Source organism: Larus michahellis, chromosome 6 (genome assembly GCF_964199755.1).
Source record: "Larus michahellis chromosome 6, bLarMic1.1, whole genome shotgun sequence".
NCBI classification, from domain to species: domain Eukaryota; kingdom Metazoa; phylum Chordata; class Aves; order Charadriiformes; family Laridae; genus Larus; species Larus michahellis.
Window position 1 is genome coordinate 71,256,576 of NC_133901.1, and position 15,617 is coordinate 71,272,192.

The 15,617-nt window shown below is 45.9% G+C and overlaps 1 protein-coding gene across 6 annotated transcripts in view; it reads left to right on the forward strand.

Annotated features, from left to right (window-relative positions):
• The window catches only part of PTPRE (protein tyrosine phosphatase receptor type E), a 109,976-nt gene that overhangs the window by 75,325 nt on the left and 19,034 nt on the right, over positions 1-15,617 (forward strand). For 5 of the 6 annotated variants that reach the window (XM_074591204.1, XM_074591206.1, XM_074591205.1 and 2 more), the window contains 8 exons: positions 3,650-3,752; positions 4,018-4,091; positions 5,796-5,932; positions 11,096-11,186; positions 12,083-12,159; positions 12,283-12,319; positions 13,456-13,553; positions 14,381-14,500. In XM_074591204.1, the coding sequence (XP_074447305.1) occupies positions 3,650-3,752; positions 4,018-4,091; positions 5,796-5,932; positions 11,096-11,186; positions 12,083-12,159; positions 12,283-12,319; positions 13,456-13,553; positions 14,381-14,500 (737 nt within the window). Of the gene's footprint in view, positions 1-3,649; positions 3,753-3,822; positions 3,939-4,017; positions 4,092-5,795; positions 5,933-11,095; positions 11,187-12,082; positions 12,160-12,282; positions 12,320-13,455; positions 13,554-14,380; positions 14,501-15,617 lie in introns of those variants that run through there. The other variant, XM_074591210.1, reaches the window with a different exon arrangement.

Here is a 15,617-nt window from a genome sequence, read left to right on the forward strand (position 1 = left end):
TTCATGGGCCATTTTACCGTTCAGGTCCTACTTGCAAAGGAACCCATCCAGGGATGAAGAAAATCAAAGTTTAGGAGAGAGTCGGGGGGGAGGATCACAGGGCAGCTGCTGATGTGCGTACGCTGCTGTTAGTTCCCTTTTTTTTTTCCTGTGGGTGGTTTTGTTTTTGACACATACAGAAAGTGGGAGCATCAAAACCCTGAAGGAAATGATGAGAGGTTGCCAGAAAAGAGCCGTTCAGACGGCTGGGCCAGTGGGACAGGGAATGAAGCTGGGAAGAACCCGTGAGTCAGCCTCGGTGGGTGGCAGGGGAAGCACGAGGGATTGCCACCATCCTCCTGGCGATAATCCTCCTCCCTTGACAAGATGAAAGTCACTATTTCATTGTATTTCTAAAAAAATACCTTTGGGAAGGTTTTTTTGTTTTTTTTTTTGTGTGGCTGTGAACAGAAAGGCCCTGTGGTTTTGGATGGCAGCTGTCTTTGTGTCGGAGCAGTGGAAAATTTTCCCTGGCAGTGGCTGCGGTAGGGATGTGCTTTAGAGGACATCTGCCTCTTCTGCGTGCATTTACTCCTATGTTTCAGCTGTCAATTTTTGAAGCAGCACTGATTAAAAAAATATTTCAGGTCTGTCTTTCACTCTCCCCTTAAAATGCCTCTTCATGTGTAGGCAGTTGTGTTGGCCAAAGATCTTTCAGCCTCTGAGTCCACAGTGGCCTCAGCCCGGTTGTAACTTCTGCTTACAATTTTTAGGCTACATTAGTAAAATTATCAATGTAGGTACTAAGAAAATACAGGTGATAAATGAAAGTTTTTAAAACCACACCGTGCCTTACACACAGGCTCTGCAGAGGCGATGCCGTTGATGTGCCACTGCAAGGCTTTGAAAACAGACATGCCCGTATACAAGGAAAATGGGACTTTTTGTGGTTTTTGACCTAATTTCCTTGTGAAATGGTAGGAGGAAAGGTGAGATCTTGGTGCAGAGAATTGCATCAGTCACTGCAGGGGTGCTTCTCCTTAACTAAGGAACTGTAGACAGTAGTCTGGTAGGAGGTTGAACTTCTCCTCTCCTGGGTTGGGTTGAGGCTTTCTGTGGTTTTCCAGGAATCAGTTTTCCAAAGACACCCCGAAAACAGCAGTTCTCCTGAAAGGAGGAGATGGGGGATTTTGTATTGTGTAATGAACTGAGGGAAATTTTAATTCCCTTGTGACTCAAACTTGTTGTTTTTTTCCCCTTGTGTCATGGGTCTTGACATGGAGCCAATGATGAGAACTAACACAAAACCTCTAAATCCTGGAGGATTTCAAGATATTCGGTCTGAAGCTTCAAAACTTCAAAAGTGGGCTAAAGTGGCTCCTTTCTGCCTGTGAGGGGCAAAAATAGATATTTTTGTTTGCTTTTTTTCTTGTGATAGCTTAGTTTCTATACAGAGTGCAGTATTTCTAAATACCACACAGCTGTTTCTGGTGATGCACGTTCATCCAGACACTCCTTCCAATAGTGACTTTCTGAAACCCTGTCAAGTGATGGTTTCTGATGACAATTTTATCATGCCTGTCACTTTTATCTTTATATACCACTTAAATGTCAAGCTTCATATATTTTATTGCCTTCCCTTTCTTTGTACTATTGTATTGACTTGAGATACCCTCTTTCCTCATATTCCCCAGGTGCACCTATGCCTCTAAAGGATGTTTTTTCCATGCCCTTACACCCTGTTTGAGCATCCAGCTGCTCATAAGATACAAACCAACACTCAAATGGTTTTGCAGCGATCAATTCTGGACAGCCAGTTTATCCATATGAGCTCTTTTCTATACAATTGCAGGTGTTATGTACTCCTAGATACTTACTGTAATCTTGTGCTTTCATGATATTTTACGTCGAGGCTTGTGGCAAGATCTCTTCAACGAGTCTTTGCTGCAAGTAAGCAAAAAAGAAAGAGTTGAGGGAAATTGTGAAAGCAAGAGAATTACTACTGCAGTTCTCAAAGACCGCTGTAGGAATGATGAAGAACTTGTTAAAAGGGTGTAAATGTAGTTTAAAAAAAAAAAGAAGAAAAAAAAACCCACCACGCCACCAGCAACAAAAATTGCCTTAACTCTGTAAGAGTGTACATTGGTAGAAGCCTTCCGGTACCTGAAGGGGGTCTACAAGAAAGCTGGGGAGGGGCTGTTTGCAAGGGCATGTAGTGACAGGACGAGGGACAATGGTTTAAACTAGAGCAGGGCAGGTTTAGATTAGACATTAGTAAGAAGTTCTTTCCACTGAGGGTGGTAAGACACTGGCCCAGGTTGCCCAGAGAGGGGGTGGAGGCCCCATCCCTGGAGACATTCAGGGCCAGGCTGGATGAGGCTCTGAGCAACCTGATCTAGTTACAGATGTCCCTGCTGACTGCAGGGGGGTTGGACTAGATGGCCTTTAGAGGTCCCTTCCAGCCCAACACATCCTATTATTCTAAAACTTACAGAAAGTGCAAACGAAGGAGGTGGAGGAAGGCTGGTGTAACGATGGAGGAACTGGGGGGTCCAGGCTCCCAGGGGACCATCCCAGTAGATGCCATAAGGGTGGGCTCCTGCCTTGGGTGGCTCCTTTGGCTGGAATTGAAAGATCGGCCTCTTCTGGTATCCTGTGGCATGGGCAGTAAATCCCAGGTGTGAAGGCCTCATCCTTCCCACTTCCCGAGGTCTCTACCACTGCTGTCAAACCGACCTGGATTTATTCGTCTGGTTGGAAAGAGAAACAGGTAGCAGGGCTGTATTTTGCTTGCTGAAGGCGGAGGCTGAGAGTTTTGCTTTCTTAAACAAAACGTGTTGGGTTTTTAATGATTTTTGTCTGTTATACATTGAATTGTTCAGTAGAATTATAAGGTTACGGAAGCATAGTGGAACTGAAATGTAGAGAGTCACATACATAAACCCACTATTAACAGAAGGATGAGACTCACAATTTATACTAGATATAATAGATATATTTTTTTAATCTCCATTCGGAGTATTTGTTAAAAGTCTCATCTTTCCTACTTGTTCTTATATTTATATATAATATAATATATATATATATATATAATATAAGCCATAGAAGATGCTGCAGTTCGCACTGTCCCCTCCTGCCTCCGTCATGCTCAGCGTGTGCTTTACAGCCACGTACAGCCAGCAGCGGTGTTTCGGGCTGGTAAATGAGCTGTGTTTAAAACACATGTTGTATCTCTGGAGTCAATAAAATCTCCACGAAGGGTGGCATTCTTGGGTGGTTTCTGTCCGGCTGAGAAACAGCTGATGCGCAAAGGGTACTGCAGCAAACCTTCCGAATGGGCTTCAGACTTAGCACCTTGTACCCATTAAACTTACTCTAACTGCAAGTAAATTCTTTGCTTTGCCAGTCATGCCAAAAAACACCCTTGATGTTCTCAGCAGCAGATAATTTGCAGGTGCTTTTGAAGGGGGGGAAAAGAAAAATGGAAAAGAAAAATCGAAGTTTCGATTTCAGCTTTGCATGTAATTAAATAATTTGTGATTTGCTTTTTGTAAGTACAAGCAGATTATCGCGTAGAAGCCCAGATTTTTGATACCCCAGGCACGGTTTCTGTACCAGACTGGGCAATCGGCGTCTCTAACGTTTCACGTTGGCTGTGTCCAATCCACAGACTCTACAGAGGAGAACAATTTACACAAGGACCTGCTGACTTCGATGCTGATTCTGCTCCTGGTCTTCATCATTTTCATCCTGTTGGCTGGCTATTTTTTCAGGTAGGTGCGTGGGGAGCTCTTGCATGCAGAACTAGCTCAGTCTTGTTTCGATATGATCTAACAAGGAAATGAAAGGCGTACTTACGGTGAGGCAGGAGCCTCCATCGCGGTGTCAGAGGAGGGTGCCGCGGCGGTGGTGGCTCTCGCCGTGAAGATGAACAGAAAGAGTTTCTCCAGAATTACATGGTTGGTAGGGGCTGGTGTGGGAAAATGCCTGTTACCTTTCAGCATAGTTCCTGGGGGTAACGTGGTGTGTGTATTCCAGGTTCAGAAGACACAGGAAAGCTGTTGTGAACTCCGGGGACAAAAAGATGCCAAATGGGATCTTAGAAGAACAAGGTATGGAGAGATTTGCTTTCCTTCTCAGCGTGAGTTTTGTTTCTGTAGGCACATGTTTGTTTGCTAATTAAGAATTAAGTTATTCAGTTATGTTTGCTTTTTATTTATAACATAAATTATAGGATTGGTATTGAAGGGAAAATAGGGTTTTTTTTTAAAAAAAGAGGTCCATATTTAAATGTGTGTATATATAATCTTAACTTTCAGTTGTTGCTTTTAAATAATTTTTCACTGTAAGTTGTGATACGGCAAATGTTTCTCCTGCTCTTTATATATGTTTTGTTAGGAATGCCAGCTGAGAGGGAGGTTTGTGGCACTGCAATCTTTGTATTTAGAGAAAGAATTGCCATATTTCTTCCTAAAGGGTGAAAGAAAAGGTCCTTAACTCCTTGTGAAATTATGGGCTGGTTCCTGAATGTAAAGCGAAACCAGCGAGGGGATGAGACAGGGCAGTGTTGTAAGCCAGCGGTGCTAAAATAAAACACTCTCAGGAGCTGAAAATGTTTTCTGCTGGTTTTTCCATGCGCTGGGTTTATTTCTGTTGGGTGGGTTGCTCTGTCGGGCTCAGCTGAAAGCTGGCAAACGTGGAGGGGCCCTTCATTTCTTGCTTATGAACTATTTTAGCCATAACAAAGAGAAAAACTTAAATGATAAAATGAATTGCCTCTTTGTGCTGGTTCCACATGGCTACGTAGGAACTGAAGAGTGAGTTAGCAAACGCGGTGGCAGTCATAGAGAAAGTCAAACCTCTAAATATACCCGTCACCTTCCTGTTCGGTCGGGGCTCGAGTGTAGGAGCCCCGGGGAGCGTGGTTTGGAGGTCCCCGCGGGGGCCCGGTGCTGGGTAGTGCCCTTGGGCGATGAATGGTTAATGCAGCCACCAGAGAGTTTGCATTTGCAGGTGGAAATCGCCCCGTCATTATCGGCGGGTAGGGAAGTGGTCTGCCTTTCTGGTTGTCTTCGGTTGCAAATAAAACTTGTCTTCACCGAGCAGCGGGTTTAATCCCTCCATTGCTTCCTGCCGTCCTGCCAGGCAGCCCGTGGGGATGCTCAGTTCCCGAGTGGCCAGTTGTATGCTTGAAGGGCCGTGAAGGCAATGGTGAAGGTGTCCTGGGGCTTTATTTCCATGGTGCCAGCCAAGGTCTAGGTGGCAAGGAGTGCCCGCAGCAGTCCCCGTACCAAACCATTGCGTGCTGGGGCTGGGGTGATCGGGGCAATGGAGAGCAGCAGCTCATCTTGGTGCAGAGGTTCTGTTGTCTGCCCAGTTAAAGATTTATTTTTTTTAGCATTATAATCTTTATTTCCCCTTCACAAGAGACATAATCCAGCAGCATCTCTTTGGTGATGGGTGCTAAAAGCCGTCCCTGCGATCCCTGCCCTGCGGTATGCTCTTCCTCAGCAGAAGGAACCTCCTTTTCTAAATAAAACTTGGTCACATCTTTATCCGGTGTAAATACAGAAATCATGAGTTTTACTAATAGTGGTTCTACTTGAATTTATTATGTTCCCAAAGCAACTACTTGGCCTGTGGTTTTGTTGTTTGGGGTTTTTTTATTTTATTTTATTTAAATCAGCTTTATCACTGATTGAAGTCTCGTGTGAGAAGTATGTTTTGGCATCTTCCAGCATAACAATTAATTTGTAGCTGGAAGTAGCTTGTTGCTCTGGACATGCCTGTAACACGTACTCTCCTTGTACTGACAGAACAGCAACGGGTGATGCTGCTCAGTAGGTCTCCCTCGGGCCCAAAGAAGTATTTCCCTATTCCAGTAGAAAACCTGGAAGAGGAGATACGGATGCGATCGGCGGACGAAGGGAAGCTCTTCCGGGAGGAGTTTAATGTAAGTTCTCCCACGTGGAGTGGATGGCTGCATGGCAAAAAGCGGGGGGCAAATCAGAACGCCTGCAAATACTACCAATTCTTTAAAAATGTTTTAAAAATGTTCGGTGCGTGATGCTGATATCTCAGCACTTGCGGGGCGAACGTGCTGGTGCTGTTCCTATGCGCTCTGTCACGCGTGGTAACCCTTTATCTGGACAAAATCTGGAACATTAACTGCTTTATGATATGGTGATGCCAAATTGATAGTATATAAACTGTTTGACACGTGCTAACACTTAAAGGAGGTCTTTAGTGTTTGCCTGAAAGCTGAAGGAGAGGAAAGTTGAATAAGAACCTCTTTAGCATTGATTTTCTTGGTGGTGGTGGTGGAGGAGGGTTTTTTTGGGAGTCTGAGTGTCTCACCTCTATGGGAAGTACTTAGAGGAGGAGACACAGTGTGGCCTTTCATATTGCCCTAGTGAGGTTTGAGTTTTTTGGGGGGTTTTTGGTAATTTGACCTTTTGCGCTTTGCTATCATCCCACCCCTTCCCTTTTTGCAGCACCCTGTGCCCTAGCCCATACGTTTCTATGAAGTGTCTCAACTTTAAGGGTTTTTCTTTAAAGCGTTGCCTTGGTCAGAAAGGAGATTTTATTTCCTACCCGTAAGCCGAGCTTTAGTCACGTGTGGTCGGTCGTGTAGATGAGTCTTAACCGGAGCCTGCGGTGAGGTGCTGCAGAGCCGGTTTCTACGGAGGAACCCGGTGCGCTGAGTCTGCTCTCACATGTCTGCATTCGGGGCCTTTTCCATACTTTTATTATTTCTTTTCACTTCCCTTAACAGCAGAAGCAAGTTGCACGGAGCAGTAGCTTAAATGTCAAAGACGGAGTTGTCAAAGCCGATGCACGCATTGATTAGACAGTCTGTTAAGTTACCTTCTTAATTGGTAGCACATATATATCTGCAATTTGTTTGATGATATATTTAAAACACATAATTTCTTTGCCTTATCAGAGAGGGAGCATTGTGGAGATATTTATCGAAGTCGACAAAACGAATGTGAAAACTAATTTGACGAGATGCGCGCTCGTGAATTTTGACTCTCCTGATTAATTCGTTCCGCGGTTAGGAGCGAAAGAAGCCATCTATTTTTATTCTCAAAACCTGTGTTGCTGGGATCATTTTCTGCACCGTGCTGTGAGCGTGTGATTTTCTGTCTGCACAAAAGTCTGAAAACTGGGGTCCGGCCCCCAAAAGTGAGCAGTCTGAGCAGTGGTGGGGGGTGATGGTATAGAAAGTCTGTGTGGCGCTTGATGTGGGTTTATTTCCTTACTCTTATCTCCTGTGGCTGCTTGTGTGCATACAGGAACTGTTTGCTCAAGCCTGAGAGGGGAGGAGAGGGTGAAAGACAGCTGAAAATCGGGGTGATGGATATTGTAGGATAAACCAGGAAAGCTGACAAACAGCAGCCTGTTATTGCAGCGCTGGAGGGAAAGGGGTGGAGAACTCGGGACCCTTTGGCACCAAGGCATCTATGTGACAACCTCACCTTCAGAGCGTCCTCAGCTCCATCCTCCCGCCACTTGTATTCGCCCCTCGAAGCCATAGCTGCTAAATCCTGCAGGTTTTTGGATGGGTCCAAAGCTGTTGGATTTAAGCAACATGGTCTAGTGGGAGGTGTCTTTGCCCAGGACAAGGGGTGTTGGAACTAGGTGGTCTTTATGGAATCATAGAATTGCCCAGGTTGGAAGGGACCTTTCAGATCACCGAGTCCAACCATCAACCCAACTCTGACAAAAGCCATCACTACCCCATGTCCCTCACCACCACGTCTGCCCGGCTTTTAAATCCCTCCAGGGATGGTGCCTCCACCACTGCCCTGGGCAGCCTCTTCCAATGCTTAACAACCCTTTTGGTGAAGAAATTTTTCCTAATATCCATCCTAAACCTCCCCTGGCACAACTGGAGGCCGTTTCCTCTTGTCCCATGGCCTGTTCCTTGGGAGAAAAGCCCGACCCCCCCTGGCTGCCCCCTCCTTTCAGGGAGCTGTAGGGAGCGAGAAGGTCTCCCCTCAGCCCCCTTTTCTCCAGGCTGAACACCCCCAGCTCCCTCAGCCGCTCCTCACAGGACTTGTGCTCCAGACCCCTCGCCAGCTCCGTTGCCCTTCTCTGGACACGCTCCGGCCCCTCGGGGTCTGTCTTGTGGTGAGGGGCCCAAAGCTGGACACAGCACTTGAGGTGGGGCCTCCCCAGTGCCAAGTACAGGGGGACGGTCACTTCCCCCCCTTAAGGTCCCTTCCAACCCAAACCATTCTCTGATTCTCTGGACGGGAGCTGCTGAGCTGCGGTGGGGCTCCACTGCAGCCGGGGGCTGGGGATGCTCAGCGGATGGGCGTCTCTGCCCGCTGCGGTGCTTGCTTCACATGGCCTGGTCTGACACGTCAGGGATCAGGCATCTCCGGGAACGCAGATATAGGGTCTCCATCGCGAATTTGAAACAGATTTAGGCTGAAAATGGTGAGTCCCATGAGCCAGCGGTGGCCAGGCACATGCACCAGATAAAGAATCATAGAATGGTTTGGGTTGGAAGGGACCATAAAGATCAAGTTCCAGCCCCCTGCCCCGGAGGGTAAGAAGAAGTCAGGTCCCAATTGATTTTTCTGGTGAAAAGAAAAATAAAGCAAGTGCTGATAGACAAAGACATGTAGCAGATAGAAAGGATTTTTGAGCGCAGTTCTCGTAGATTTATGTGCCTAATGGTGTTCTTCAATACTTCTGGTTTTATGCTTAGAGCCTAAATTACCCTTAAGTAGTAGCTTGCACTTGTTGCACTTGTACAGTAGCCAAAATAGCAGAGGCTGCTTCTATTCTCAGTTGCCTCGTTATTTTTTTTATTATTCGATTTCTTAGTGAGCACAGAGCACTAAAAAGGATGTGTTCTTTCTTCACAGGAAAAAAAGAAAGTAAATTAAAAAATAAAATATTCCTTTCTGTATGGTCCCTCCAGATAAGTCTTACCTCTATTTATCATCTGTAACACAAGGTGAGCTTGATGCTCGAAGTTTGTGATGGCTACCTTATTGCCTCGATTTTCAGAGTCAAGTTTGAAAACCTTCCTGTTAAGCATTCGCTTTTGAAATTTTGACTTTTTTAAAATTTAATTTTAATTTTGACTTTTGCTTTTTGAAATTTTGATTTTGACTTGAGTAAGATGTCCCTGCCATTCATTCGGTGATAAAAAGGAGCCGGTGCTGGGGTAGGTCGAGCCTGTTGGAACCGTCAGAGCTGTTCGGATCCCTGCCAGGTGGGAGCAGATAAGGCTGCGGTGGCAGCAGATGACCCAGCGCCACCGAGACTCATGGGCTCCTCGTGATTCACGGGGTGCTGGGAAGGACGTGATGAAGCGCATCCTCGATGAATCACATCCTCCCCTCTGAGGATGGGTGGGAGCAGCGAAACGGGCTGTGTCCTTGCAGCGGGGTCCAAAACCCGCTTCAAGCAGGGCAGCGGGACAGTAGGAGGTTTCTAGCGGAGATGTCAGGGCCTTGCGGGAGTGAGGAGCAGAGGATTTTTTTTTGCCAGAGATAATTACTTTTCATGCATTTTTCACAGGAAGACGCGGAACTCGTGTGTGTGTTTATTGGGAATACGTTGCCTGACTTTTGAAGTTTGAAGAAACCATGTTTGAAGTGTTAATTATTTCTTTTTATGCAAAACGTAAATTAAGTTTCTGTGTTTTCTAAATTGTAAATGTATTTTAATTAGCAAAAACATGGCCTTCATTCAAATAAGGAATTAAGCAGTTTGCTAAAAGCAGCTTTCTTCTTCAACTCTTTTTTTTTTTTAACCTCCTCTCTCCTTTCTTTTACTTACATTCACACGTTTAAGCGAAACAACAAAAAGCAAACCCACAAATGCACGTTGCCATTTCCTCTGTGGTGGAGAAGTCCTCCCCGCACCCCCCCTTTTATCCTATGTCACCCTGACAACACGGATTGCTGCTTTTAAGGGGAAACTCCAAGCCCTGCTCTCTGCCAGGCAAGCGGGGGTAGTTGCTTTAAGCCGTACGGTCGGTTACTGGTTTTTTCCCATCCCGTACATGACTCAGACTGGGCTGTGGGAGATAGGAGAAGGGTGGGAAAAGGTGGTTGGGGGGATTTTACTGCTGGCATTTTACCTCGGTGGGATCCAACCTTCTGACACTGGGGTTTTTTTAGGAGTTCAGTACAAGAAAGTGAATGAGACTCAGTTCTCGTTTACCCCATTTACAGTGAGGGCGCAGCTAAAAGCTCAGGGCAGGAGCCTCTTGCCATGTCCCTTGGTGGATGTTGCCTTTCCCAACTCTCCCCTTGCCCCCATCTCTCCGCCACAGCCCAAGCTTGGTGGTGGTGGTATCTCAGCAGCTTCTGCCATGGTGGTGGAGGGGTTCCGCATCAAGCACCTCCTTGTTTTCATCGTCACCCTCTTCCTCTCCATTTCTTCCTTTCATTTGATTGCTCTGCAAGAGTTTTTTTTAAGCTTGAATATATTTATCTGCAGTCTTAGATCTTGCTGATTACTTGCAGAATTTGACTTGTCCTCATACAGCGACTTTCAGCGTAAAAGAATTGGGATTTATTCCTTTTTCCTTCCTCCTTTTCTGCCAGCACTGGGCCCTCACCTGTGGATCTGGGCAAGATGTTTGATATTTAATGTTCTTAGCCGGGAGCTTATTAACAATCAGACTCTATTTATGTTATTGAACCAACTGTTATTGCTAAAAGTAGCTGTCGGAGCCGGGCTGGCGCGAGCGGCGCATCCGCGCGGCTGGGTCACGGCGCTGTGAATCACCGTGGCAGATGGCAGCTTACAGCAGCAGCTCGAAGTTTAACAATTTTCTAAATAACTGTGATCTCTGGTGGAAAAAATACCCTTTTTTTTTTCTTTTTTTTTTTTTCTTTTTTTTTTTTCTTTTCCCCAAAACTGCTGAACTCGTTTTCTGTAATGAAATCTGCCAGGACGTGGTTTCCTGTTATAGAGTGATGAAAGTTCTTCCGGGAAAAAAAATAAAGTATGTATAATTCTGTTGGATGCAAGGCAACATGTATAAATGCAGATTTTTCCTGAGCCCCGTGCAGTGAAGAGTTAGCTGTTTCCAAACACATTGACTTTTGTATCTTTTTCTTTCCTTTTTTTTTTTTTTCAGTCATTAACACCTGGATATGTGCAGGGAACATTTGAAATGGCCAATAAGGAAGAAAACAGGGAGAAAAATAGATATCCTAACATCCTGCCGTGTAAGACATTACCTTTTCTTTTAAATCACATAATTAACTCTGAGCATGCTGGTAATGGTGTTCGTTTGCTGCAAATACTCAAGTAATATAATTTCACTGATCACAGACGTTCTTCATACGTTGTACGTGCAAAACGTGTCTGTTCTGTGGCACGTGGCTAGTATTGATCATCTCCTCTTTGGTTTTTGTGTAGCGTTATCAGGTGCTGCGCTACAAAGCCTTAGCTCTCCCGGGGTTCTACCAAATTACACTTGTGTCAAGTGGATATTTTAGTGTCTCAGGTTAGTTTTGGGCAATCAAATATGGTGAAGTTTGGTCTTCCAGTATGGCAGAGCTGCAGTCCCGGTGACCTCCAGGTGTGGGAGCAAAGTTAGAGGTTTGCGAAGAAATTGGAGCAATGCAGGAGAGCGCTGCTTTGGGAAGCGTGTGCTTAGCCTGGCTTGTGAGGAAGTAACTTCTCAGCCTGGAGAAGAGAAGGCTCCGGGGAGACCTTATAGCAACCTTCCAGTCCCTAAAGGGGCTCCAGGAAGGCCGGGGAGGGACTCTGGAGCAGGGAGTGTAATGATAGGATGGGGGGGAACGATTTCAAACTGCAAGAGGGGAGACTGAGATGGATATTAGGAAGAAATTCTTTGCTGTGAGGGCGGTGAGTCCCTGGCCCAGGTTGCCCAGAGCAGCTGTGGCTGCCCCATCCCTGGAGGGGTTCAAGGCCAGGTTGGACGGGGCTTGGAGCAACCTGGGCTGGTGGGAGGTGTCCCTGCCCAGGGCAGGGGGTGCCACTGGGTGGCCTTTAAGGTCCCTTCCAACCCAAACCATTCTATGATTCTGTGATTCTAACATATTGCAGATTGATTAACATGCAAGTGTGTTTGTAATGTGTTTTATTTTTCTTCCAGATGATCATTCCAGAGTGATTTTGACACAAATCGATGGAGTCGCACCTTCAGACTACATTAACGCCTCATATATAGATGTAAGTTGACAGTTGTCCACTGTTGGCCAAGCTGCAAACTTTGACTGTGAATTAAATAAGTATTTTCTTGCTAGTGTACATTGGCTTTTCATCTTTTAACTGCTATGATATTTGTTTCCGTAGGGTTATAAAGAAAAGAATAAATTCATTGCAGCACAAGGTAATTTATTCTCATTTCTCTATTCTGTACATCCGATGGCCGTATGTATTTAATTATAGATGTGTTTTAAAGGTTATTTTCAGCTGCGGAACGTGGCCAAATGCGAGGTGGGATTTAGAGGCTATGGTTTAGATGAAATTAAAGCGAGCGTGAGGTAACTCACGGCCTTTAGACCTGCAGATAGTGCTCTGAGCAGAGATGTGCCTTCCTCCCTCCACCCCTGCTTTGCACCTCTTCTTTTTTCATCTGTTTGCTGGGAGGTTGGAAAATGGTGTCCCTTGATAGTACAGTCTGTCTAAGCAGCCCTGATACAGAAATTAGCACGTTCACATGAATTCTTATGCTGTATTTAGTTGCAAATTTTGTGAACTTTGTCACCGTGATCCCAAACACGACGAGATAGCTGCCCCTGCCCTTAAAAAAATACCCCTGTCCTGCCCAGAATGGTGAGCTGCTTCCCCAGAGTGGTTCATTGTCGTCCTTGGCACGGGGGAGAGCTGCAAAGTAGAAATCCCAAACGATGCTCCTGCCGTAGCCGGCTTAAAAGAGCATTAATAATACTTCAAGAGAGGAGGTATCCGAGGAGACTGGATAGCAGCCTTCCAGTACCTGAAGGGGGCCTGCAGGAGAGATGGGGAGGGACTCTGGATCAGGGAGCGTAATGATAGGATGGGGGGGAACGATTTCAAGCTGACAGAGGGGAGATTGAGATGAGATGTGAGGCAGAAATTGTTTGCTGTGAGGGGGGTGAGCCCCTGGCCCAGGTTGCCCAGAGCAGCTGTGGCTGCCCCATCCCTGGAGGGGTTCAAGGCCAGGTTGGCCGGGGCTTGGAGCAACCTGGGCTGGTGGGAGGTGTCCCTGCCTGGGGCAGGGGGGTTGGAATGAGATGATCTTTAAGGTCCCTTCCAACTCTAACCATTCTATGATTCTATGATCTTCTAGAAATGTAGATTTGAGTGCATATGATTGTATAAATGAAAATATGATTATTTTTTTTTAAGAAATATGTGGTATATTTGAAACCTGAGCAGTCTGTAGTAAACACAGATCTGGGTGAGCACCCAGTGTGCAGGGGCTGGGGGTTTTCATGCTGGTCTCCATCACCCGTCTTGAGCAAAAGTATGTGCTGTCTGCAGGACCCAAGCAAGAAACAGTCAATGATTTCTGGAGGATGATATGGGAGCAGAAGTCGGCCGTTATCGTCATGTTAACCAACCTGAAAGAAAGAAAAGAGGTAAAGAGCTTTCAGTTAGCTCTGGGATGTCTCTGTGAGAGCGTGCTCCAAAAGCAGTTGTGGCTGCTCAGCCTCTGGCCAGTCGCGCCTCTGACCACTTCCTTCTCCAGTCCCTCTTAGCACATGTGAGCTGCTGCTCATAAATGTACTTTTAATTTCCAAAATTCAAAGTTATACGCGTATATCTTGAGGAAAAAATTCTGATAGCTCATTTTGTCCATCATATATATAGGCAATAGGACGAGAGGAAACGGCCTCAAGTTGCACCAGGGGAGGTTTAGGACAGAGATTAGGAAAAATTTCTTCACTGAAAGGGTTATCAAGCATTGGAACAGGCTGCCCAGGGCAGTGGTGGAATCATCATCCCTGGAGGGATTTAAAAGCCGGGCAGACGTGGTGCTGAGGAACGTGGGGTAGTGGTGGCTTTGGCAGCTTTGGGTTGATGGTTGGACTCAATGATCTGAAAGGTCCCTTCCAACCTGGGCAATTCTATGATTCTAAAACATCACAGTCCCCACAGTTAGGCACCCCCTAACAAAAAACAAACAAACAAAAAAACCAACCAAAACGCCAAAAAACCAAAACATAAACCAAAACAAAACCAAAAAAAACCCAAACCAAAGCTATTTAGGTCTGCCTAGGTTAAAAAAACAACTTCAAAGCTATTCTCACCTTCTCTGCATAAATTTAAGCATCAATATCACAAGCAAAGCGTTAAACCCGTGTTGTGCCAGATGAGAAACTCTGCAAGCTCATACACATACTTAATAAACTCATCGTTTTATGAGTTACCGACAATGAAAACAAAAAACTGTATGTTTGTATAGGAAAAATGTCATCAGTATTGGCCTGACCAAGGGTGCTGGACTTACGGAAACATCCGCGTGTCAGTGGAAGATTGCATAGTTCTGGTGGACTACACCATCCGCAAGTTCTGCGTCCAGTCGGTAAGTAGCGATAAGGCTCTTGCTGGGTCTTTTGTTTTAATTTTTAAAGCAAGTTGTCACAATGTCAAATATTTTGCTTAAAAGAAATTCAGGGAAATTAGTTAAACAGATTTGCAAATGGAGAAAGGCGTGATCCCTCTCCTGCGCAGGGGAGAAGCTCTGCAGGAGGGCAGACGCAACATCCCTACAGGTCAATGGATTGCAAGGAGGTCTGCTCCATTTCTTCTTGCCTATAGCCAAGGGCTACGGAAAGTCATTCCTTGTGACTGTCGGGGAGGGAGCACAGGAGCAGTGTCTTGACCTTTTTTGGGACAGATGAGTGAATTTGGATATGTTTGGGTATTTGGAGTAGTCTGTGATTATTAGTTGGCCAATGCCAGCCAGCGTTGCAGCTTGATTTCTGTTGTAGCCTTGGTCTCCAACACAAGTTAAGGCTTTAGATCACAAGGGTGATGGTGGGGATGACTTTGCTCTTGTCCACAGTCCGTAGCCTTGTAGTAGCAAATTGCTAGAGATCTTCACCCCCTAAAGGGAGGGCTGCTGTGTGTGCGGTGCGATGACGTTCTAATTCACATTGAAGACTGAAGACAATGCGGGCTGGTGAGAGGTGGTAAACCACGGATAGCTGTGTAGAACTACATGGGGAGCTCAGAACCCCTCAAAACAAGGATGGCTTCGTTCAGCATTAGAGATTCGGAACGGAGAAGAAATCTGCTGATTGAGCATGCAGATCACTTTGGTATGAGCAGTGATCGCTGATAAGGCACGGCTGATAAAAATGCTCAGAGAAGCTGCGCTCAGAAAGCAGAATGGGAAGGAAGGAAGGGTACAGAGCCGTATGTGCTGTGGGTTAGCGGAAGGGCTGGAATGGACCCGGCTGCATTTCACTCAGTGATCTCTGCCGAGTATGTGTTTGTAGGGTTTGGTTACCCACTGATGGAGATCTTACAAAACCACTCGTCTTTCTCCAGTTTGAAAGAAACGGCCTTGACCCTGGCTAACAGACAAAGCCTGGGAGACAGACACGCTTTCTAACCTCAGGGACAGCTTGTGGTTAACGAAGGCAGGTGAAACGATGCTGAGCGCCGCTGTCCTTGCTTCTGTAGTAGCTTCTCTT